Consider the following 24,774-nt stretch of genomic DNA (forward strand, 5'->3'; position numbering starts at 1 on the left):
ATACAACTCAAGTCCTGGCCATTTTTAGTTCCTCACAACAGCTCAGGTCATTTCTTTGACCTTTTGTGTCAGACACATGAAGAGAAATAACATGAACAGTGGCTAGTATCCTTTGTAGAACGTAACATTAAGACATGAGCTAAGATTTTGTGTATACTGAGATTTTGTCCCCAAAGCATGAGAGATTTTTCCTACAGCTGTAGCAGACATGTAAGAAAATTATTTCCTTAGCTTAACTTTGGCTTGCTTCTTTGCATATGTTTTTATAAAAATTCAAAACCCTAAAATCTGGAGACAGTATCACAGCTGTAGCTTTAGGTTTTTCAACCACTAACTACATATCTACAGATTTTTCCAAAAGTTAACATTTATTCATAAGTTCATACTATCAGCAATCCTTTGAGAGGAATTATGCTCTTAAAAAATAAGCTTAAACAATAAGATGTAAAGCTAATAATGGTCTTCGGTTTATGAACACCTTACCCGAAAGCAGATGAGACATCCGTAACTAGAAAAAGTGTGGCAACCTCCTTTCGACAGTGTAATAAAGAGCCTCTTCCATGTGATAATATGAAAAACAGCTACTAAAATGTGACGTTTTGCACATTATTTGCACATTTCTGTCTGTTGTTTACTGTTTTCTATGCTTGTTACAAGCAGAATGATTGACCATTGCATCGTATAGCTGTTTGTTTCTTTCTTGTTGTAACTAGCGCTACTGTTAACATTCTCCACCACACCTTCTACTCGGAGAAACAGGAACATTCAATGCAGATTTACTAAAAGATCACTTTTCCAGTTGATGGTAATTACAAATAACAATGACTTTATCACGACAGAGAATGTAGGAATGATTAAGAGGATATGCTCAGTGGCTAACAGGATATGCTAACCATATTTTCCCTGTTGTGTCATGGATTCTAGGAGTCAGGAAAGAATACAGAACACTGGGATTCTTTAAGAAATCTTGTACTAGTCTACTTCTGGAACGATTAAACATCTGTGACAGATAGTCTATCCACTCCATATAGGGAAACATTTATGTAGTACCATCAGTTAAAGCTTGAAGGAAAGGAAAACATCTGTTTAAATCAGTTTACCAAAACTAAGCGTACATTGAGAAGAAAAAAATGTAACTGAAGTCAAAAAGAGGGTATGTCTAGCTATAGCATAGACTCCTTCATAAATAAACAAATAATACTCTTAAGTTTGCTACGGTGCCTCTTCAGCCACATGCTTAACCACAGCTTGCTTATGCTTTTAACACCATATTAGTCTTTAAGGAGCAGGAATTATAAGTCTGTGCCCAATTTGCACTCAAAGCTCCCCAAGACCCTGTATCTTCTGCCCTCCATCTTAGCCCTTTTTCTTTTGCACATCTTCCTCTTCCCAGGTAGCAGGCACAAATAAACAAACCGATAAAGTTCGTCTACCTGAGCTGAATTTTTTTTTGGATGGATAATTCTGCCAGATAAATAAACTTCCAAATATTAGAGAACAAGAGAAGGGACACAGAACAGTCAAGACAGAACACTTTTGTTTTTGTCAATATTTCTTTAAATCCCAATCCAGCTCCTAGTAAGACTGGATACTACTTACATCACTCCTAGAACTGCAGAAGAATGGAAACACAATAGGGAGCGAGTGGAGAGGGGGACAAGACAGCCCAGTAGCTGGCTTCAGACATTCACATACATAAAGCCAGCATCCACTGGAGTCGTTAAGGCCCAGATGCCCCACTAATAGGAACAAACCCAAACACAAAGGTAGCACATGAAATGTATTTACCTATTTAAACACAGGCAGCTGGTCAGGCTAGAACGGGGAAGGTAACTGCTAATTCCTTGTACTACAAGGAAGGAATGGAGTAAAAAAACCCAAGCCCACGGGCAGGTTTTTGCTTTGTGAACCTCTGTCTGTGCTGCTGGTTAACAGTGGTAAGTATAAAAAAATCAAAGAAAAATAATCTATTTATAGAACAAGTCAGTAGTCTGAGACATTTAGAAAAAAGTAAAAACAAGTCCTTCTTTAAAAATGGATTTACTAAAACAACTGTCACCCAGGATGACCCCAAGCCCTCTGGTCCTCTGGCAAAGCCAGGGGCAACTTCAAACAAGAACTGTTGCTGATTGTACACTGGTACACATCCAGCAAAGCCAGCAGGGAGGGGGATCTGCGCTGCCAACAGTATCTGCAGACTGCTTGCTGGTATCGCTTGAGGCCATGCCCGTAGCCTGGTGATACTGGAAATAGGTGTGAGTGAGACTTTTCACAGAAGCACATGTCAGTGTAACCTCTGAGGTAAGTGGGCTGTCTTCTTTCCTTCCCATCCCTGGGTACAGGTCACAGAAGCTGGTGCCCTGGGTGCTGTACCTCCTTGCCAGCTCCATCCTGCGTGAGACAACTTTAATGTGCAGGAGTGCAGAATTCTAAGCAAAGCCTAGAACAGGAGAGGGCACCCCTGTGGAAAGGGAAGCACTCTGCTTTTCCCAAGCTCTGGTCTAGCTAGACATCTTCATCAATGTTTTCTGGCCCTCCTCAGGACAGGAAGATCAGCTGTTCCCCACTAAGGAAAAAATTTTGCCTAGCGGGGTAGAGTTGGGTTTCTTTTTTGGTAAACAGAACCTTTGCGGATTTCTGAGATCATGAGCTCCTCTGCCCTTTAGCTACAAAAGAGAAATTAAAAAGAAATTCATCCACTTGCTCCCATCTTTATAGTGTAGTGTTAGCTGCCTGGATATGGAGGCAACTTAACTCTCCCAAGACACTGCCCTACTCACTGGGTTGGCATGGGGAGGCAAAAGATAACTTCCAAAGTCACCTCCTTAGGGTAACCTGGTAGGCCTAAAAGCTCCAGCCTATACCCACCAGTTCCAAGCCAGCTCCACTGCCAGCATGTACTTCTAACACCCTGAAGTGTCTAATCTAACAGCCTCGGGTTTGCTCAGTCTCTAAGAGCAACAGCCACACTCAAAGATGGAAATACTCAAGTCAAAAAACACTGGCTGGAGCTCCTAATCAGGCGGTGTCTGCATAGATGAGTCGGTACCACTGTGCCTTGACGTCCCCATTGTATGAAGGAAGCCAGCTGTAAGGAAGGGACCAACTCTGCTGCAGGTCTGTACATCCTTGGAAGTGAAGCTCAGTGGCTACATTAGCTTCAAACCCTCTTTCTGTAGGGTTTCAGTGGTCCATTTCCCAACAAGTTCCAGGCATCGACTAGTTGCTAACTTGTCTCCTTAAGATCTTCCATTGGTAGTTTGTAGCTCAGTAAGAAAGGAGGAGGTGGTGCATGAGCAGGGCTACTTGGTCCCTGCATTGGCTTCTTTGCACAGTTTATACATATGTAATCCTCATTCTCAGCCATTTCCGGAGAGACACCAACACAAATTTGATGAAACCACTCATCACAGCCACCATCACACTGCACCCAGTCTACCTGCAAGAGATCAGATCAGCAACACATAGCACATTACAAGGGAAGACAGATAGGCATAGTTTCCATGAAGAAAATACCTTCTATTAAACCCACCTGATACACCTAGAACACAAAAGCTTTTGGGCACAAATTAATGCCTTGTAGAGCTTGTTTTAATGAGCTGCTTCAGTTTAATAAAAAATAACACTCTTCCAACAAACCTTGCCCCTCTTGCATCCTTAGATCATCACAATACAAACACACACTACTACTATTGAGGAAGATGACAGTTCTTCTCAAATGAAAGACAGGTATGCTAGAACACATTTAAAATAGGAGCGTGCTCAGGGACAGTTACTTCAGCATAGATGAGAGTCTACAAATACACATCCTAAATTATATATATCCCCTTAGACTGCATTATCAAATGGTAGCTTTTGCAACTTAAAAATTACAGAAAACAGAAGGACTTGTTTACTGCTTTTGGCTAAAAAAAAAAAGCCACATGACATCAGCAGCTTTAATACTTTTCTACCAGCTACATATTAGGTATACAGCTGGCCACCAAATGCCAAAAAATGCACACAAACTGTAACACTAAAGTGTCAGAACATTTAAGCTAAAATTTTTCAAACTTTGAGCTGAACTTGCTATGGAACAATTAGGAAAAGGCCTAAAAAGTAAATTAAAACTTAGGAAGGAAAAAAAGATTAATTATCAGATTTCTGTAATTCCCTGAGTAAAAGTACATGTTAATTCGAGTCAGTGGGCAGAAACTGAGATCTGCAAGATAAGGAACACAGATTCTTAATTTTAATGGCATGCACTGGTACAGTTATAAAAATTGTTACTGCTGTAGTTCTGCTTTCACCTTACAGGGGAATGTGAAAATGAAAATATATTAGAAAAATAACAGTAGTGGCAACCTATCTAAAATGAAGAAACATTATCAGCTCAAGATTTTACTTCAGTTTGTAGGAAAACTGTTCCTGAACAAATTTTTATAAGTGGTAATAGACACTAACAACTGCAGCTTCGGTCATTACATTCCAGTATCTGCCATTTTTTACTTGTATGGCATTCACCTGTTGAATGCACAAAAACATGTCCAACCTTATGGAAAGACAGTCATTCCATTAAAAGCTTTGATTATACAATCAGGAATTTTACTCAGTTTAATTTATGGAAGTTTGACAAATTTAGTACAACCTTCTCTATAATATGAACTTTAAGGCACCCTCCTCCCTTGCAATCTCAATTTCTGTAAAAATGTACTAATACAAGCTAATTATCATCTGTGAAGTAAAGGGAACGGTGGTACAAACACTGTATCATTTTTTGAGTGATTGAGTGTAATTTCTAAACTTGCTCTAAGTTTAAGACTTCAAAACTGGTCTTTTAACTGGTCTTCTTAAGTGTTCAAATGAACACTTGAATTCCATGTTTTAATTTTGCGAAACAAGAAATAAGTTCTTGGTGTTTGTATTTGTTCCTACTCTCTCTTGTGCAAGCCAGTGCAGTATAGTGTCAATCCCACAGTTCTTATTGGGAGCAGTTTTTTTCTTCTTTCTGAAAAGCAGAAAAAAAAATTCCGAAAAAGACATTTTTTGATCATCAATTAGTCAGTGTTAAAAGCTGACAATCAGGACAGGCAGTACCATAGAGAGAGGCAGATCGAGTTTCTTTTGTAATAATCCAATCAGGTCTAAAATCACTGATTATTTATCTCCAACAAGAAAAGTGAAGCACTGCAGTTTGTAGAGCCCTCAGCCTGCAGCATCACTGTTCACAGACTGTATGCAAGTTAGAGAAAATATACTTCATTTAGGAACATCGCACATCCCACTTCTGCTCAGAAACACACTGAAGTCAGGAACATTTCTAGCTGAATCAAAGAGTTAATCCTTTGAATCAGACAATGCGTGTTGCACATAGCCAGCAAAAAATTACACAGCTTGAAGAGGTTAAACTTCCTAACCAAGACAGAGTACCTTTTCCCAGATTCTAATTTTCCATCTCCTCCTGTTTTAAAGTACATAAGACAATAAGGAAGTTCTATAGTTTTATCAACTACATCTGTGTACGTACCGAAGTACTACTCAATGCTCTCTCATTTCCAATCATACCACTTTTGTTGCTCATGCTGTTCAACCTAATTATTAAATTGCACTGGGGTTTTTGACTTCACATGGAATTGCCTATGACAGAACTAAGTGAAAACTCACTTTGTCCTTGCAGGGCCTCTGGCAGTTTTGTGCAGCACATACAGCGTTCTCATCATCTGACTCTTCTGCTCCTGACCAGTCATACTTAGAAGGAATATCTAGAACTTTCTTCTCTCTTTTTTTCTCTGTACTCTCCTTTGCTAGTTCCACCTTTGCGACAACTGCTTTCTCTCGCTTCTTCTTCCGCTCCTCTTCCTTAGCCAGTTTCTTTGCCAGCTTGTTTAGCTCCTTTGTCTTATCCATAGTGAGTTTTAGCTTCTTCTTCTTGGGTTTTTCCAGTTTTTTCAGCTCTTTAGATTTTTGCTTCATATCTCCAAAGAACTGCTCTGCTCTCTCCAGCTTTCGTTTCCGCTTCCTCTCAGAAGAGTCTCTCCCTCTCATTTTCAGTGGTTTCTCATCCATGCTGTCATCCTTCATAGAAAGGGTGAAAAGAGATTATTTTTCAAATGCAAATTTCCACATACTGCAAACCTGTGGTATGAGAGATGTACTTACCTCCACCATTACCCTGACATGGTATAAATAAACCTATTCAACAACATACTATCACAAATTCTAAACAAAAAGGGGCTCAACTTTATTTTCGCCATACTAGAAAAATATAATAAGTGGTATCAACTGTGTCAAAGTACAATGAATCAAAAATGTCCAGTGGAAAAAGTAAATCATCAGCAAGGCTAAGGAGGCAGAATAGCAATAATTACAACTCCCTTCTCACATTGCTTTTTAACAGAAGTTGAGAAGATTAATCATTTGTTAGATGCTCTTGCTTATTTTTCATCCTAGGTCAGTCTTGCCTGTAATTATTTTTGAGAGAAAGCAATTGCTATTCTGGAGATTAAGAAAGAGCAATTGGTGAATTCTTAAAATGTATCATCAACTCAAGCAAGACAAGAAAGTAACAGATCCATTATTTGAAGAGCTTCCAAACTGGCACACATTGTAAACATCCTGGCGTCATTAACAAATCTTAAATAGCAGATTCAGATCAGAAATGAGGCTTAAAATTGGCAAACTCTGTCACTGCAGGTAGCACTCACAGTGACAAGTCCTATTTATAGCTGAAAGATTCACATGTATAGCTCCTTTGTACAAACAGGACTGACTCAATTTGAGTAAATCCAGCTATATACTTTAACCTTAATAATTATTAATAGATTAAGGACATACCATAAACCAGTAAAAGATTGTTTACTGTATATTACTTAATATAGCTACTCCACCCGAAACCAAATCCTCTGAAGATTATTTTACAAAAAGACTACCTATTTTGCATGTAAACAGACATAGAAAGGTAGTCAATTCAAAATTAGTAGTTCTGGTCAAACAAGTATTCATAAGGGTTAACCAGAAAATGTTGTAACACACACACACACACACTTACACCCTTTTATACTCCCCTCGCCCCCAAAAAGCTGTGCTTAACTACTAATGTAACAGTCTGGCATACTATTTATAAATTGCTATTTGCTGGCATTCAAACTGTTCTTCAATCAGTTCCATGCCAAAACCATTACAATGAAAGAACATTACGCTTATGAAGTGAAGGACTTGGGTCAAAACATAGTAAAGCAGTACTTCTTTGGAGGCAGGGTCTGCTTTATACTACTGTCCTAACAGATGGCAGTTTGGCAACACTTTGACTTACCCATTGTATATGGATGGCACTCACAAAATGAGACAACTGATTAACATGCTCATCTAACCTCACTGTTCACAGCATGTAACCTTTCATCTTATATTACTGTACACTACCAAAAAGTCAAGAAAGAACCATCTTCAATATATTTCCTGTGCAGTTTAGTAACCCAAAAAGCAATCATGTACTCCATCACTACACATGGTCAAACTGACCCCTAACTTCAGCTGACAGATGATAAAGGATGGGTTCCAGTACAGCTCTTCAACACAAAAGTTTACTTTCTCATCCAGCACACATCCTTTACCCACTGCAGGAATGAGGCTGAGTGATTTGGACTAGACCTCAGAATCAGCAGATAAACCTGCCTCATTCATTGTCAGCTGAGCAAAGTGATCAGTACATCTTCACAGTATATTCATCAAAGAATTGCTATGTCTATGTTATTCTGAGGAAGAATAGGAATCTTATTACCTGCATTACCAAACCAAGTTTTATTTTAAAAAGTGTTCTTTCCCCAGTAACAACAAAAGTTCAGCAACATACACGTATTAAGTTATACAAGCTAAGTGCAGACTTTCCATCTTCCTAAATGTTTCTTGTAATTCTTTTGCAGATCAGTTCTGATTCCAAGCACAATCAAGAACAGCATTTCCTTCCCTAACCTTGTATTTTCTAAAATAAGGTTTGCATATGGAACCGCCCGAGAAAACTGTTCTAAATATAGTTAATCGCGGAGGACAACGCTACGGCATGAGTGATCAAGAACTGAATTTTTGGATCTCTTATTCTGTTATTTTCTGGAATCTACTATTCCCTGGTTGAAATCCAAACATGTCAAGTAACTAAGCACTCCACTACCCCAGATTATATTTTTAAAAAAGCCACCATAATAATGTGGTGGGGTTTTTTTTTCCATACCGGAGTATTTCTTCAAGTTCCATACCTCCATGACATGAAGGAACCTGTCCTCAGAGGGTGGATGAGTAGCCTGTAAAATCCGCCAGATGTGCTGAGTCTCATCCAGTGATACCTCTAGTAGATCTCCTACCATCATTAGATCTTCTAGCTGAGCTTTCGCTCCAGGTGACAGCTCCAATACAGGGGGCTCTAAACTGCGAGGTACCAGTGGACTCTTCCGAGGCTGCTTCCGAGGAGTGCTAGAACCTTTCAGACAGGAGGCAAGTCATACAAGGATAAAAGAAAGAGATCAAAACCAAAAGAAATGACATACTTTTTACAACAACAATCTAAGGAGGGAGACAATCCCAAGCAAAAACATTGACATAGGTCTATACATCAAACACTGGGAAACTAACTGCAACGTAACTCTACTGTACCTTCTTACAGACAACATATCCTCTACAACTAGCACAGGTGGTAAAGCAGTTCCCCTCCTTACTGACTGCTCATCCCAGCTATCTGTTCAATTTTATCTCAATGTATACAAAAGCAAATACCTTGAGAGCAGCTTTTAGAAGCAGATGAATATGCGTGTTCGGCACAGAATGAGGGAGCAGTCCACATGTGTGTCACCACTTCCTCTGATTTAATGGGGATTTCTTCATCACAAAACAAATTGGGCTCCAAGCTGCTAGAAGATTTTACACTGGCATTGTCCTGAAAAAGACCCACAGAAAACATGCAACATCTGGATCCAGAAAATACCTACTTCAAAGTAAATTCTAAGACTGACCAGTCTGCTGTTCCTAAAACCCTACTTCGAAGCACCCCACCAGATACGCCAAGACCATGTGCAAAAGGTACAAGTTACATCCCTACTTAAATAGTGGATGAACATAGCAACTACGGAGGTAGGTCAACAGAATTATAGTTAGTGCATGAGAAACACTTGACAAGTTTCCTCACTCAGCAGTCCCTCAAGTATGGTATTCAGAAGTCAACATAATGAAAAGAGGCTTACTCTAGCCTACGTAACTTTTTTTGCTTCAAAATTTGACTGCAAGACCATAAAGACTGGCATCTTTAGTAAAGCAGGGGTATGCTGAGTAAATAATGGTTACTATAGAAAAACTATTAAAGGTCTTACAGGTGAGGAAAAAACCAGGGTGTTCCAGCACAGCAAATATCAACATAATGGCAAACAATCAAACGTTGCCCTGGGATCGAGACTTTTATGGCAGTCAAACTATTTTAAGATAGGAGCAAACACTGAAAGGAAGAGGGCTGTAATACTTGAGACTGTTGTGAATATTTCCATGAACAGAATAATGATGGCATTGGCTTGTGCTCAGCTCAATGCATTGTGTAAGACACTCAATACGCTCAAAGCATTGTGTAGGATGGATGCTTGACTTTTTAGATACATCGTATTCTGAAACAGGACACATGCCTTCAGGTGGATCCACTAAGAGAAGAGAGATTAGGAATCTCTTAGCAGTGGGAGAAGCTTTGTTTGACTTTGCATTACATTAGGCAGAAAATTCAGAGAAGGCACAAGCCCATCTGAGTAGATTCCCTGATGCCCCCTAGTACTAACTTCTCCCTCTTCTTACCCCTGCAGGTGAAATTAATAAGGATAATCTCCTCAACCAGCTCTCTATTTCCACAGCACTTTCCAGAACTCAGCGACCCTGTCACATTTATGATGAAACTGGCCAACAGGTTAAACATACTTAGCATGCCGTGTAAGACTGAAATCTTTCAGAAAACAATAAAAAAGAAGAAGCTGGCTTAAAAGAAGAGAAAGGCTGTAGAGCAGTTATTGACAATATTTACCTGAAGATTAGCTGTGTGGGTCCCAAAATGGCCAACTCAGGAAATTGTACCACCCAGACACTGTCATTTCATGACATAAAAAGGGAGTTTAAGAATGGTAATCTCTCTCTGGCTTTCAGTTACATGTTTAAAAGGAAGTGAAGTGCACACTAATGGTTTTAGTACAGAACGAGAAGTGGGAAATTCAGATTTAAATTGCCCAGATGAAAAGGTGGAATAAATATATTCAGAAAGAGGAAGATATTCTCCCTAAATAGTAAAGGTTATATCTCGTACAATATCTTGTTCTGGATATCATATTATACTACATTAAAGAAAGTTCAGGGCCAATAGGGAAATTAATAAAAAGATACCACCATTTGGCGGCCAGAGGGAACACAGGTGCAAAGGCATGAGAAAAAATACATGAGACAAAAATGAAAGCAATTACAGGTGAAGAAAATTTACAGTGAATTTGACCAGTGAATCAGTCTGCTTGGAACAAATCTTAAAACAAGTCTAGCTACTGCACTCATAATGAAGTATTTGCTGGCAAGAATCATGTTCTAATTAGAAGAAGCACAATATAATCAAACAGGCTTCTTCACATCTGTTTTTGTAACCACTGTTGTACTTGAGATGTCCAAGACCCTGGTTTTCGAAATATAGTCTATGGACCCTTAGGCATCCAAGAATTACTTCTACAAGGTCCACAAGAAGGTATTAAGAGCAAATTCATTCATGATGCATCATGATCTATATATCTCCCCCCCCCCCCCCCCCTTTTTTTTAAACACATCACTCCACTGGAAAATGTTTATGGATCATAAACTGAAAAAAACCAACCCTTGAAAGCCAACAGTATAAAAATAATTAAATTCTGAGCAACTTTGCTTCTTCTTTTGAACTTTGCTGCTTCTAGATTAGACCTGAAGAATTTGGTTGCCTGAAAATTTGTCTTCTATTCCAACCATGTTAGTTGACCTAACAAAAGATATTTCTGGTCCTATCAGCTTTGCTTTGACAGATTTTTACTTTTATGTTTTTACAATTACAAAATCTAGCAAATCAAAAGGGTTAAGTAACAGATTTTGAAATAATGACAACAGAATCAATAAACAAATGAAATTATGCTCCTGCAAAACCCTCAGATCCTGACAAGCATATGCCATCTTTCTTGACATATGCTTTATCACAGCCTCAGAAAATGCCGCATCTTTCAGAAATGCCTTATTATGACTCCTGATGCAAAGAACAGTTTGGAATTTTTTTTAATATATATAAAACTAATTTAATTAAAAGCTGTAACACCCAATTGCAATGTACTTTTGTTGGCATTTCACATGGGACTGTAAGACAAATGTGTGTATTTGCATAAAGCTGCTTAGAAACAAAATACTAAATATGGGAGATTGAGGCAAATCATACCTGGAAAATTCACTGTCCCTTTATAAACTAGAAAATCTGCCTTAGAATAATTTACATGACCACACTGGCTTTTAAGTTAGCATCTTTTAAGATAGATATGACACTCTCGCTAAAAAGAAAATACTGCACAAGAAGAAACAGTGGCATTGCTTCTTGTCTCTACATATATCAAAAAGACATTTCAGAAGTTCTGAAGTAAAATACATCACACACTGAAAACATTTGGTTATCTCTACAATTGCCTTGTCATGACAGTTCTTCTCTAGTTAAAATATTTTTAAAATTTAACTGCAGTTACAATTTCTGAACTGAATCCAGACACTAATTTTACAACACGATCCAGACATCTAGTCCTGAATATTTCCACACATCCAAAATTCAACACATGTACCTCCTTTATATGAGGGCTGAATGAAGAGAAAGGTATGAAAATGTGAAAGAAGCTCTGGCATCAGGAAACTTCTTACAGGGCATGCAGTTTTCAGAGACTAATTTTTCCTGTAGCAAAAACTGTTGAAGAACTCTCCATACAGACACTGACTCATATTTATGATTCATGGTATCTCTTGAATGGGGCATAAAGACAATGTTCATCCTCCATGGTATTATAAATACAAATCCCTTGAGAAGTGTATCTTTTCCCTTAGCACTAAAAAGCACAAACTCAAACAGGACATTTGGAAATTTTGAATAAAAACAGTACAAAACTTCCCAATAGTCCAGAACTGAGACATTCAGATAAAATCGAGAAGTACCTATTCTGTAACAGGAGCCAGGGCAGAATGTACATAGATAGTTTAAGATACAAAAAATACTCTGAATAAATTGAATTAATAAAAAACAGGTGTTCTAGATTAATTCCATGCAGACAAGCGACACTGGATTACTTACCTTTATGTCATAGCCATATGTCTCCCTGATGTCTTCATCAGAGTCTGTCTCTTCATCATCGTAATCCAAAGTCTGCCGTGGGGATGAGGACACACTCCCTATCACTCTGTTAAAGGCTGATTGCTGGAAACTAGTCAAGTGTCCCTAAAAGAAAAATGGAATTCAGGAATGAAACAATAAAATTTCCAGAAAAAACTATTAAAAAGCTGACAAAGAGTTACTGAGAAAGAAAACAGTGGTTCTTTTGGCCTGAGGATAACTGCCTGGACAGTCACAGAAAAGCCTAGTTACAGCAAGATAGGGAAGGAAGATAGGGAAATAGCCAAGGAAAAGGTTCTATTAGATTTTATTTCCATCTTTTTCAATAATAGTGACTAGAAATATCTAGATACTGCTGTTCAGTGCTACCAAATTATAGCCTGTGGTTGTACAAACTTCTTCACCACAGCATAATCTGATCTCAATCTCAAAATGAAGAGATTAGCTGTAAAAGTACCAGTGTTTGCCTATAGTCCTTGCTGAAATTTACTTACAAGACACCAAATGCCCAAGAATGACAATCCATGAGAAATTATAAATATCGAGACCTTTGATTCTGTCATGAGGGAAATGGAATTTGGACACCAAAGTAGCCACTGCTTTACACATCTTCAGGCCCTTAGCCAGCTGTTATATCTGAACCGACGTTTCTTACAAGCACCTTCAGCAGTCGGTATTGACAATGAGTACAAAGCAGCAGGCCTGTTCCTGGAGCAGCATCTAACTGACTGAAGCCAGCCATAGCCTGAGACTGAGGAGCACTGAACTAAGTAATTTTGATATATCTAATTCTCAGCTTTTAACTGCCCTCCCCTCTCCCCCAAGCTTCTCCAAGAAAGATGAGGCATTTCAACACACTGAAGAAGGACAAGCACAGTAAAGAGCAAGCTATTCACACCCCTACCTGCAGGTCTGGGTTAGCTGCTGCTTTCTGTAGCTCTGCACTGATTATTTTCTCTGTTTTCTCCCGTGCTGCCTGCTCCACCATTCGCTGGCTGAGCACAGAAAGCTTAGCCAAAGCAGAGGACAACTCGTCAGTGGCCAAAGCCTGCCGCGCTCGGTCCTGCCAACTCATGGCACGTTCTGTCAAGCACTGCAATGCCTCCCCTTCTGGCAGCCGTACAGGCAGCTTCTGCAGGGACACCAGCAGAGACAGTATTGTCTCAAGCCGTGGCCTTCGAGAACGCATGCAAAGTGGACACAGAAACTTCACTTCTTTGGCCTGCCAACTAGAGCCCTTCTTCTGAGAACTTGTTTTGGGAAGGGGCACGCAGCCACTATGAAACCAGTCTTTGCACAGCTCACACTGCAGCATGAATCCACTAGCTGTTTTGCGGCAGATACAGAATTTGACTTCTTCGATTCGATCCACCATAGTCATCTTGGCCAGGTTAGCTGCCCTGAGAGCATGCATGGCTTCAATCTCCTTCTGTTCCCGCTCCTTGAATATAGCCACCTACCCAGCAAAGACAAAAACCAGTTCATGACCTTCACAGCTAAGAGAGATTACATTTTATTAGCAACGTAGGAAAAGGAAAGAAAAATATCAAGAGATCTTCCTAGTTAAACTAGCCCAAAATTTAGGAATTGTGTGATCTAATTAAAACTTTAGCTAAAATACCTCCTCCTCAATTACTCATTACTCCCCTGAGTCCTTCTGACAGAGATTCTATGTAAAGTTCAGATAACCTTCTCCGTATCTATGAAGTTTCTGAAGTTCATAATTAAATCTGTCATAAGGCCACCAGAAGAACAGGTTTTTGACTCCAGGAAAGAAGTCAGAATCGGTTCCATCCATCTGTCTACCGAGACAATGCAGCTGAGCATTGTTTCAGTGTTGACTCAGCACCAGGAGCATCTGTGTAACCACTTATCTTCCTGAAGCAACTTGCATTTCCTCAGTGTCTCCATTCAAGTAACTATAACAAAGCATACTAAGGTAAAACAGACTGTGTATAAGCCACATTAATGAGCCTGCATATATTTTCTTTGCTCCCAGAGAAAGAGCAGGCAGATGACAGCAAATTCTTCTGATAAGCTGCATCGATATCCTCCCAACAAGGAGGAATTAACTAAGTATAACATTCCCCCCAGCCCAGTTTCTACATCCAAGCACTTACAGGCTGCCCTCAAAATTGACCTAACCAAATGTGTCTTGGTACTGTTTAAGGTAGAGCTGTGCCTCATTCCACATTATTTTGATGGGATTTCAATAAATGTTAATAATACTAGATGAGCAGCCACAAATATTAACCCAAGAGCATTTAAGTCTTACACATAGCCCAATACATATTAAATACCAGCACTTACACTCTGAACTGTGCTTCTCTCTACTTTCACTGCAATTAAAGCTGAACTATATTCTTGTGTCAAACATCATATTGAGATATTTGTTTCAGTGAGATTCATTTATCAGTTCTTCCATAAGATTTCTACACAGATTAGAGACACATTAAACCCACATATCAGGAGACACTACCTTTCATTGCTCCTTACCACAGCTGCAGTGTCCCTGGCCTCCTCCAGCCCATCCTCCAGTTCACTTAGGGATTCCAAGTCAAGATCTTTCTCCTTTTCCTTCTCCATCAACTCCTTTGCCCTCTTCCGCCTATTCTTACTGCTCCCATAAACACCAATATCAGTCCGAGGGCTCAGAACCTGTAACCACCAAGAACACTTACCCTGTCAGAGCCAAGGATGCCAAGAACAGAAAAAAGTCCTAATCTATAATGTTATGGGGACATATATGAGAACATCTAATATAGGAATTACAACAGAGTCACCACGCAGCAAAAAATACTCAGCAATCTGTCAATTAATGCTAGGAAGAGGAGAAATAAACAGAAAAGGATACAAGTATTTCATACATATGGAATTTGAATGTAATCAGCACCACAGTGATGTGGCAGGTCAACTTGAAAGCCACTGTGTTTTCATGATTAAATTACAAAATCTATTCAGGTTAAGCTATCATACCTATAGCTAACTGAAATACTGTATGCAGTTAGATATCAGTAGTTTAACATTCACTTCAAAAACCTTCATCAATTGCGAGTCTTAAAGATCTGCCATGATTTCATATTTACATCAGCAACTTGGTGGCTGAAACAAAACTAAAAAATATGCTGTAAGCCTTTTAATATCAAACACGAGAGGCTGCAAAGCACTTTTAAGGACAAGAATTAAATTTTCAGTAATCTTGATGAGTTGGAAGGCATACTTAAACATAAAATCTAGCAAATTAAATTCACTATAGGAAAGTTCAAATTGATACATTTAGAAAAACAGTCAAATGCAAAACCAGAACATCTTAAATAACTAGTTAGGCAGAAGAATACAGAGAAAAAAATTTGGACCTAGAGTGCATCATAAACTGAACAGAAATCAGTGTGCTGTTGTTGCAATAGGGGCAGATCCCATTGGGCAACATTAAACAGCAGTATCCCCTTTGAGACACAAGATGTAATTATTGCACTTCATGTGGCACTAGGGAAGCCACAGGGAGAGGATTCCGTCTGGTTTTGGACATCACACAAAGTGAAGACAAACCACAGAGAACAGCAACAAGATACAAGTATGAAAAATGCAGCCTACAAGAAAGTGTTGAAAGAACTGGAATTGTTTTCCCTAGAAAAGGGAAGCCTGTCAAGTAGATATGATAAATCTTCACACACATGAATGATTTTTATTAAAACAAAGACAGTGACTACATTCATTGAAGTGAAATAAACAGTAGCTGACTTAATTTTTCTTATAGTTAAACAGCTTATAAAATATCTAATCTATTTTCTTAGAAGTTAAGCAGTGGAACAAGTTAAAACATTCATCAATTAAAGACAGCTTCTATGTCCATTTCAGGCCTACATTTCTACAATTACACAAAACCAGAAATCCCCCCCCCCCCCCGAAAAGGAGAGTTTTAATCTGTTTCTTCGAAAGTAACAGTTGAGGTTATCTATACATAAAACAAGACTAGTCAAACAGACTTTTTTTGCCTTTTTCATTCTTTTCACCTGAGAACAGCTGAAGTTTTTTATTATAGTCTCAAAGGGAGTTGTGATCTACTGTAATTGAACCAGCTGTTCCCTCCAGATTGCAGAGGGCCATCAAGATCAGTTTCTGAAGGCTGGCACAGAAGTGTCTGTTGCTCACCTGTAGCAGACTGTAGCTTGAGTTCTTCTTCAGGAAGGTCCTTCCTGTGCGCTCTCTCCAGGCACGTGCTGCAGCTACCTGTGACTCCAGCTGTGGCAGGGCATCAAGACGCACTGGTATTGGGCGGCCTTTGGCAGACAAGCTCTCCAGTTGCTCCAGGTAGGCATAGTTGCTCCCATTCTGGGGTAAAATAAATTTTTCTAAGCCAACAATTCCACCATTGTATCACTGGCCAGCTTAATTTCAAGCTATACACTATTTTGTCACTGACTAAAATAGAGTTCCATAGGAAAGGAAAGGAGGGCAGGGTTTCAATCTTACTGATATTTTTAAAACTCTCTCATACAGTTTTTATTTTAACAGCCAGCTGGCTTATGGAGTAAGACAACATTTCATTTCTAGATGGTTGTCTTAAATGCTGTCTGCTTAACAGCAAGCTACGATATCTGAGAGTTGTACAGGGGCTGATGTGAAATCAATTGGGATTCTCAGTTCAGTTCCCAACGAATACCTGATACAAGAATAGCAGTTGCAGTCCAGAGATCAACACCTAGAAATATGACAGAAGCCATGTCCCTTTTGGATCAAGTTATGTGGGTAGAGCACTAGAAGGGGGGACTACTGAACTAACAATGTCATAACTTCATCTATTTCAGATAGAAAATTTCAGCCATCAGTTCTATTAAATCTTACACCATTTTGGGGAGAAAAAAAAAAACCAAAAAAACCCATTTCCATAGCCAGCTCCAAAACTGAAGACCTGTGAGCAGAACATCTTCCACTGCAGCTAAGAATTTCCAGTGACAGTGTGGAGAACAGCTTCAATACCAAGTAAAGCCCTTTGAGAGTTACATTTGTATCAATGAATTTGCCAGCTTTTACATCCCCCATGAAATGCATAAAAGGAAGGGAAACAGAAATTGGATAGCCAATGGGGAAAGAGCAGCACAGAAAGAAAAAAGAAATTCAAGCACGTGAGCTACGGTAAGCACATTTAACAGCTATAGTAAGGTTTTCCTTCAGGTCACCTTTGTGGGTACAGGGGCTAGGACTAAAGAACATGTCTAAATAAAAGGATGCAAGCAGAAGATTCCAGTCCCTGCTGTAATCCCTACCTGAATGGCCTCCACTTTGGCTGTCCAGTCTCTAGCCCGCTGCAGGGCTTCTTTCAGTGCCAGCACATTAGGCAGGTAAGCAGGGATGTTCTTTGCTTCATTCACGATGCCCTCCAGAGCCATCATACTTTGGCGTGGTCTAGAGTAAGAAAAACCCAATTCCAGCCTTCTCTCAAAATGCCAGCCAACTAAAGACAAATTTGACAGGCTGGTGATGCAACTTCATCACTACACTGCAGTGTAGGATACCATGGCTCTATTCCTGGAGGGTGCTACTGGCTACCAAATAACAGGAGAGGTGAGGAAGCTGATGGACTTTGCACAAGCAAGTTCAAAAGGGCACAGCATCAGAACTCTTTAACATCGAGGAAGTTGTCTGGTGTAGCATACTCAGTGTTTTTTCTTGAGGGGGATGAATAGCAAAGACAGCAGCAATTCACAGCCTCCTGCCACTGTGCAACGTGACAGGGAATGAATTTTTCTGCAACTCATCAACAATCTCAAATCCAACTCTTGAGCAATCAAACTCCTGGGAGGTAAAAAAAACCCCAAACACTACGGCTTCAAAGCCCCTACTTTTCACCACACTCCTCAACAGAGGCTGAGAATCCCTGAAGTGTGTGACCTGTAAGAACAGTTTGCAACTCACCTGGCCTGCAGGCAGACCTTGGCCTTCTCCTCCCACCTCTCCGAGACTGTAAGCAGCTCCTGCAGCTCAGCCATGGCTTTCTCTACAGCATGGTGTGGTGCCAAGCCCACACCCGAGTCAATCAGCTTCTTCATCACATCTAGGGTGACCCTCTGGGGATCCAAGAGGGTGGACCTCACCTCATCTAGCCACCGTGCCTGCTGCAGTTCTTGCTTCAGCCTTGGCAGTTCAGGAAGTTCTACATAAAGGCCAGAGCCCATGTCTATCAACTCCTGCAGCTTGGAAGAGTCTGGGATCTCATCCATCATAGCTTCTTGAGCACGCTCATGAAATTCTTCCACATCATCAAGCAGATTCTGAATTAACATACAGTACAAATCAATTAGGAGAAAACGCCCATAGAATCAAAAGGGAAAGCTGACTGAGGGATCAGTCAGCTGTGAGTTTGTACGTGATCATCACATAATCAGTCAGAGCTTCTACACACACTGCCAGCTAGTTTGTCACAAGCCATCAAGTGTGACACATATTAAATAGCAGACCATCTAAACTCATTTGGCCTAACGTTTCATACACCATGCATATCAGGTGGATAAAACTCTGCACCTAAAATAGTACAACTGCAACTAACTACAGCTGCCAACAAAACAGAATATTAAGCACTGCCTGGTCAACATTAATTTTAAAATAGTCGGGGAAAAGAGGACTTTGCAAACATCGTCCTTTCAATCTAGTGTCAGGGGCATTACAGTAACAACAGTAATACACAACAGAACACAACATGCTGAGGAAAAAGAACAAGCCAGAGTTGGACACAGACATGAATACCAAAAGATCATTAAAGTAACAATGGTCAGGTTTTAAATTACTATTTCCTAAAGCAGGCCCACTACTTAAACACACCTGGGCTTTATCTCAAAAAGGAAAGAAATGAAAATGCAAAACCCTCTAATGAAAAGAGACAGTTTCACAGAAATCCAACTGCACTGCTGCAGTTGTCCTCATCCTCATGTTTTGGCACTGTAATGAAAGAATCAAAGAAAACAAACAGACAGGAAAGAATCTCTGCAGGAGATTCATTCAAGGACATTCAACCAGTATACTCAATTGATTCACTCCTGACTCTCTTAACAAAAGGACAGGTATTTCTTATAGCAAGTTGATGGCACAATGAGGAGCAAAAGCTGCATTTCCTAACCCTTAGCTTACTGCACTTTTTGTCTGATGCTGCTTTTCATGACTGTGTGGAAACCAGAAGGCATTTACAAAAAAAGAACAAGATCCACATTATAAGGATTTTGATTTAGGGAACATATGCTGAATGCTTCATAGTGACAACAGTAAATTATTACAGTTTAACAATTATAATGCCTTTTGTGTTAGAAAATACTCATCATCCAACATGACAATTATTCTGCAATTCATTACGATGGATAATTGCATTCAAATGCTATGCTGAAAGTTAGTGAGTGCTTAGGCATAAATGATCATTATCTGACTTCATTCAGAAACTAAGAGACTATGGTTCGTAACCAGTAAAATGATATATTTATTTTATTGATTAGTGATTATGTTGAAGCTTCAAGAACATACACATGCACAGACAGAGTACTTTAACAGAACCAATTTCCTGAGGCTGGGGAGGGTGAAGAGAGAGACTAGCTGGGTGAAAATGTTTAGACAAAAATATGAATTAAAACTGTTAAGAGTTTATTGTATGCCCTCAGCTCTGTTGTCTATGAATTATGCCTTAATTAGAACCAGGTTTTAAATACACTAGAAACAAAGAACTCCTTTGAGAACAACCCTATAAGTCTATTAATAGATGATGATAAAATTTCATTAATAAATATTAGTAAATATTTCTGGTTTGTATTTGGAAAGAAGTCTAGTAAAATCTTCCTATCATATGAGACTAATATACTTTCCACTCCATAAGCTACTGGGAAACACATTAAAGAACATCTTTGAAGGATAAAGATTAGAGTCAACAGGCCTGGAAAACCTGTATCCTGGAGTTCTATAGTTTTCTGAAGGTACCTGTTTTCAGCAACAACATGCCAATATCAAAGACAAGAAGAAAGTCCATTATAAAGTATCTCCATGACACCAACAATGAACTACCATGGAAAAGTTAATACAGGATTCATGAATGAAGGAGGACATAACCAGCACTAGGAAACACTTATGGAAAAGAGGCCTTGTCAAACAAGACTATTATATGTCTGGTTATGTAGGGGTAGCGGCACTTATGGTAATGTTTAGAATTTTAGGACCTTAATCTAGCACTATAGAACATTCTTCTTAAAACTGTATCAACAGAGAATACGTGGGTTAATAAATGTTTAACATACATCTCAAGAGCCACTTCTCAAGGTGAAAAATCTTTATTTATTAAGGTTCTTTCTTGAAAGAGTTTTCCAGAAGTTGGTTAGTAGGCGAAACACTATTTAACATTTCATCATCAGTGACACAGAAACAAATTAAGATTACTGCTGAAAACACTTGCTATGATACAGACTGCCAGAGTGATAAACGACAATAGCAGCCAGGGGAATCAGTATGATCTGGATTACTTATTAGGCTAGATTCATTCAAAGACAGGTGCAATGATATATATGAAGGACAAGAAATGCAGGCCATGCATACAAATTAAGGGGGCTGTAACCTGGAAAGCAATGCTGAGAAGTATTTACTGAACAATTGTCAACATGGTACTGCTTTCCCTCTTCCCTGAAGAAGCACACCAATATAACCTTCAGAAGTTTCTACTAAAACATATAAAAGGTAGATTTAACTGGAAATTCCACCACTATAGATAGCATTAAAGTTGCTGGAGTAGGAGTAACAGGTTGAGAGAGGTAAAACTGGGCCACCTGGACAGTGACAGGTGGGGAGGATCTTTTATCTTGATTTACCTACAGCAAGACCACCACATCTGACCATGCCCACTGCAACAAGCACCGTAAAAAGTGTATGCATAGTCAAGTAAAGCGCTCTGCTTAGTTGCCTAAACACTGACCATTGTGTGCAATACCCCACACTGTCTGAGGCTGCCACGCAAGAGAGCTAAGGTATCCTTCCAGAATGGCAATGGAGGCCAGAGAGCATCTCACAGGTCACTAGATATCCATGCACAGGCTACCAAATTGAGCCATAAATATTCGGCTGCTATGACTACACTAGCATAAAAGTACAAATGCCATCATTGCCCACTTAGAGATGTGCTTGCAGATGAGCAGGAAAACGAGTGGGAAATACATGTTACTGTTCCATTATGGACAGACAGCAACACATCATCAGCAAAACTTCAATGACAATAGCAAGATTACCCAGTAAAGCAGGGTGACACTGAGGTAGATGTATCCAGAGTATTTCACTTCCTTTCTTGAGGTGACAGATACCATTGCAAAGCAGCTACTTGCTTTATATTAGAAGCTAGAAATGAAACACCCCATTCAATCCATCTCTGCCAGTGCAAGACTGATTCTTAAAAAAAAAAAAAGAAAAAGCCTTTCATCCTTTACATGAGGCAATATCATCTGTTTAAAAACAAAACAAAACACCACACCACAAACAAAACAGAACAAAGCAAAAAGCACAACACTTACAACATATCTGAGGAGCAGATGCAAACTTACCTTTACTTGGCGGGCCTGGCTGATAACACAGGGCAGGCTAAACAACTGCTGTACAAATGCTTTAAGCTCTTCCATAGTTAGCTTGGTCCGTGTCCTTCCACTATCTTGGCTCTGTCTGCTGTATGAACGGACATAATTAAACAATATTATGTGAGAGAGATGATGACGATCGCTGGATTTACTCCCAGTGACAGAAAGCTATCAAGACTACAGAGAAGTTACAAAAAAATTTCCATCACTTGAAAACTCAACAAAACCAAACTCCACAAGAATTCCAAAATCTTGAAAACTAAATCTGATATAATTCTTCTAAGCATCTTCAAAAGAATTTACCCTGCTCTTCAGAGGTAGGAATGTCTAGATGACTTTCAAATTGGGTTTGTTCCAAATAGGTAAAAGAACATAGCCCAAAAAAGCTTGCTTTAGGCAGCTCAAGAAGTTGACTGCCATGACAGGCACTGACAAGAAGTAGAGGTATGTAACAGCAACAAGCTCTGAAAAGAAGTCTTATTTTCTAGAGCACTCTCTCTTGTAACCAGAGAACTGTTGAAACCAGCCTTGCAACAGGAAAAGACTGCAACTGAGTAGGACATGTTCTGCAAAGACATTTCCATTAAATATCACTCGCAGCAAATATCACAAGCCCACTGAATGCAGTAAAAGACTTAAGTGACACACTGCACAAATTAAACACTTGGTATCATTGACAAGCACAACAATTTCACAAGCGGGACAGATTTTAAACACTGAAGAGTTGTTCCCTGCTAATGAATCTCCATTTTATTACTATAGAAACATTAAAGAAAAACAAAATTCAATCTTTCAACCTATGGACTTAAATATAATTGTAAAGATTAATATATTAATGTAAGATTAATGATCAAATGTAATTACACACTATGTAAAACTCAGAGGGAAAAAAAGAACACTGCAGGCTTTGACTAGCTACGACAGACAATGAGGAGTGGTGGCTGCACTGGACCTGTTGTGCCTCCAATACTCCTGCATGAAAGTGAACGGGGTGCAGCGCTCCAAGACAACCCACTGCAGGAGGGCACACTCTCCGAAACATCGTACTGGCATTCTGTCCCTAGTCCAACCATGGACTGCCATACCACGAGATGCTGCACAAAAAGATATAACTATCCCTGCCTACGGAAACTCACAACTTTCAACAGCGTGGTGAGATACAGGATCGGAATATTGGACACACCTTCACAGCTACACATTACCTATTTTTCAGGTTTATATATAATCAAATGCATAAGGAATAGATTTTCTTTTGCTACATTCGACCATGAGTTTATTTCTGCTTTAATCCCTGTCAAATTGTTCTGTTTGAGCACTCATTTTTAATTTGTTTTTTAATAACCTTATACTTTGTGTAAATGTGATCCTTCTCAATGTATTAAATATCAACATAAATGTTAAAGAAGCTGAACATGACCTCTACATTTAAATTTCCTAACACTTCATCAAAGAGGTTTCAAAACCTTTCTCAAACCTCAATTTTGTAACATATTGCTATTTAGCATACAACAGCCCTCAGACATATATACAAGTCCTTTTTTTTTGCCCCATGGAATTCCTTTCAGCTTTAGACCAGACACACCATTGAAAGTTGTCAAATATTTCTACCCCTTGTGTTTCTTGGGATAGTGCTAGAAATCCACCAAATAATTAACTGAAGACAAGTCTGTTGAGAGGAGGCTGACGCACTCCAACAGCAGGACAAGGAGGAAGCAGCAACAGACCAGGAACAGCTGGGAGCTACCAAAATAATTAAATTTCACTCGGAACAGGGCAATGCAACCCCTGTAGCATTGCTTCCCTCACTCAGACCGGAGTTCTAAGAGACCATGCCTCTGTGGTAGTGGGATTCTACAAGCAATAAAAACCGAACAAGAGAGCTTTCTTCACCCTTCAAATACAGCAAAAATGCTTCTCTATTTTATAACCACTTTCCAGTTACATCAGGTATTATACTTGGATCTGTGGTGTAACTACCATTTCAGTGTTCAAATTCAAGCAATGATGATACGCATTATGTTCTGTGTAGCAAAGTTGGGCATTATAATTAACAAGGTATTTACTTTTTACTCCCTCCCTTGAAAAGTCTTAAGTAATACGTAAAAACTACACACGCAAAAAAACCAACCAACTACAAAGCCAAATCTTATACTCAGAGGAAATGCAAGCTACAAAAGTTTACCATACAACCGCTGGCACAAGAACTACAGTCACCTGATCAAATTCTTTTCTGTGGGACTTTTATTCAGTGCACAGAATGCATAGGAGAGAAGGAAGAACATGTTGCTGAAGGCTCGTGACAGCAGAACAAGGGGACACATCCAGCAGATTGTTGAGGTAGGGCCAGCAGACAGAGTAACACTGAGGCAGCCACAGGCAAGGCAGGCAACACAAAGAACTAAGGGAGTCTAAACTGCCAGAAGTCACTGAGGCAAGACACTACTTTTTGACCACACATCCCTAACTCCCGTGGTCCTTCCCAAGAAGTAAAAGACTGGCTCAAACTATGGACTGTTTTTGCTCTCTGCACTGCTCTGCTCCCCAAGATCCTTTTGTCCTAGTCAATACTGGCAAGACACACTTCCTTTGCATCTTCCAGTAACTCCACCAGCATCACAACACATCCTGCAACTTGAGAACAGCTGGCAAAAATTTTAAATATTTTTGAGAAATACTGTACCAGAAGATACAACTGCGCTTGCCTCACCAACTGTAACTGGTATTTCCTACTTTTCAAGCATTTTGCTTTGCAATCCAATGTTTTAACAGATTTTCTTTCCACAGCTTTAAGCTATGTACTTAGCCATGCTACCTAAAATAAAAACATTC

At 39.4% G+C, this 24,774-nt stretch overlaps 1 protein-coding gene across 3 annotated transcripts in view; it reads right to left on the minus strand.

Annotated features, from left to right (window-relative positions):
• Window positions 1–138: 138 nt before the first annotated feature.
• Window positions 139–24,774, minus strand: part of KDM5A (lysine demethylase 5A) — a 53,384-nt gene continuing 28,748 nt past the window's right edge. Inside the window, exons 18-28 of one of the 3 annotated variants that reach the window (XM_075504198.1) lie at window positions 21,916–22,030; window positions 18,275–18,630; window positions 17,626–17,764; window positions 16,511–16,690; window positions 14,855–15,016; window positions 13,263–13,814; window positions 12,320–12,463; window positions 8,743–8,902; window positions 8,229–8,449; window positions 5,644–6,054; window positions 139–3,439 (exon numbers count right to left, since the gene is read on the minus strand). In XM_075504198.1, coding sequence (XP_075360313.1) covers window positions 3,227–3,439; window positions 5,644–6,054; window positions 8,229–8,449; window positions 8,743–8,902; window positions 12,320–12,463; window positions 13,263–13,814; window positions 14,855–15,016; window positions 16,511–16,690; window positions 17,626–17,764; window positions 18,275–18,630; window positions 21,916–22,030 — 2,653 coding nt within the window. In that variant the 3' untranslated portion in view covers window positions 139–3,226. Of the gene's footprint in view, window positions 3,440–5,643; window positions 6,055–8,228; window positions 8,450–8,742; window positions 8,903–10,021; window positions 10,082–12,319; window positions 12,464–13,262; window positions 13,815–14,854; window positions 15,017–16,510; window positions 16,691–17,625; window positions 17,765–18,274; window positions 18,631–21,915; window positions 22,034–24,774 lie in introns of those variants that run through there. The other 2 variants (XM_075504191.1, XM_075504206.1) reach the window with 2 other exon arrangements.

This window comes from Mycteria americana, chromosome 1 (genome assembly GCF_035582795.1).
Source record: "Mycteria americana isolate JAX WOST 10 ecotype Jacksonville Zoo and Gardens chromosome 1, USCA_MyAme_1.0, whole genome shotgun sequence".
Classification (NCBI taxonomy): Eukaryota; Metazoa; Chordata; class Aves; order Ciconiiformes; family Ciconiidae; genus Mycteria; species Mycteria americana.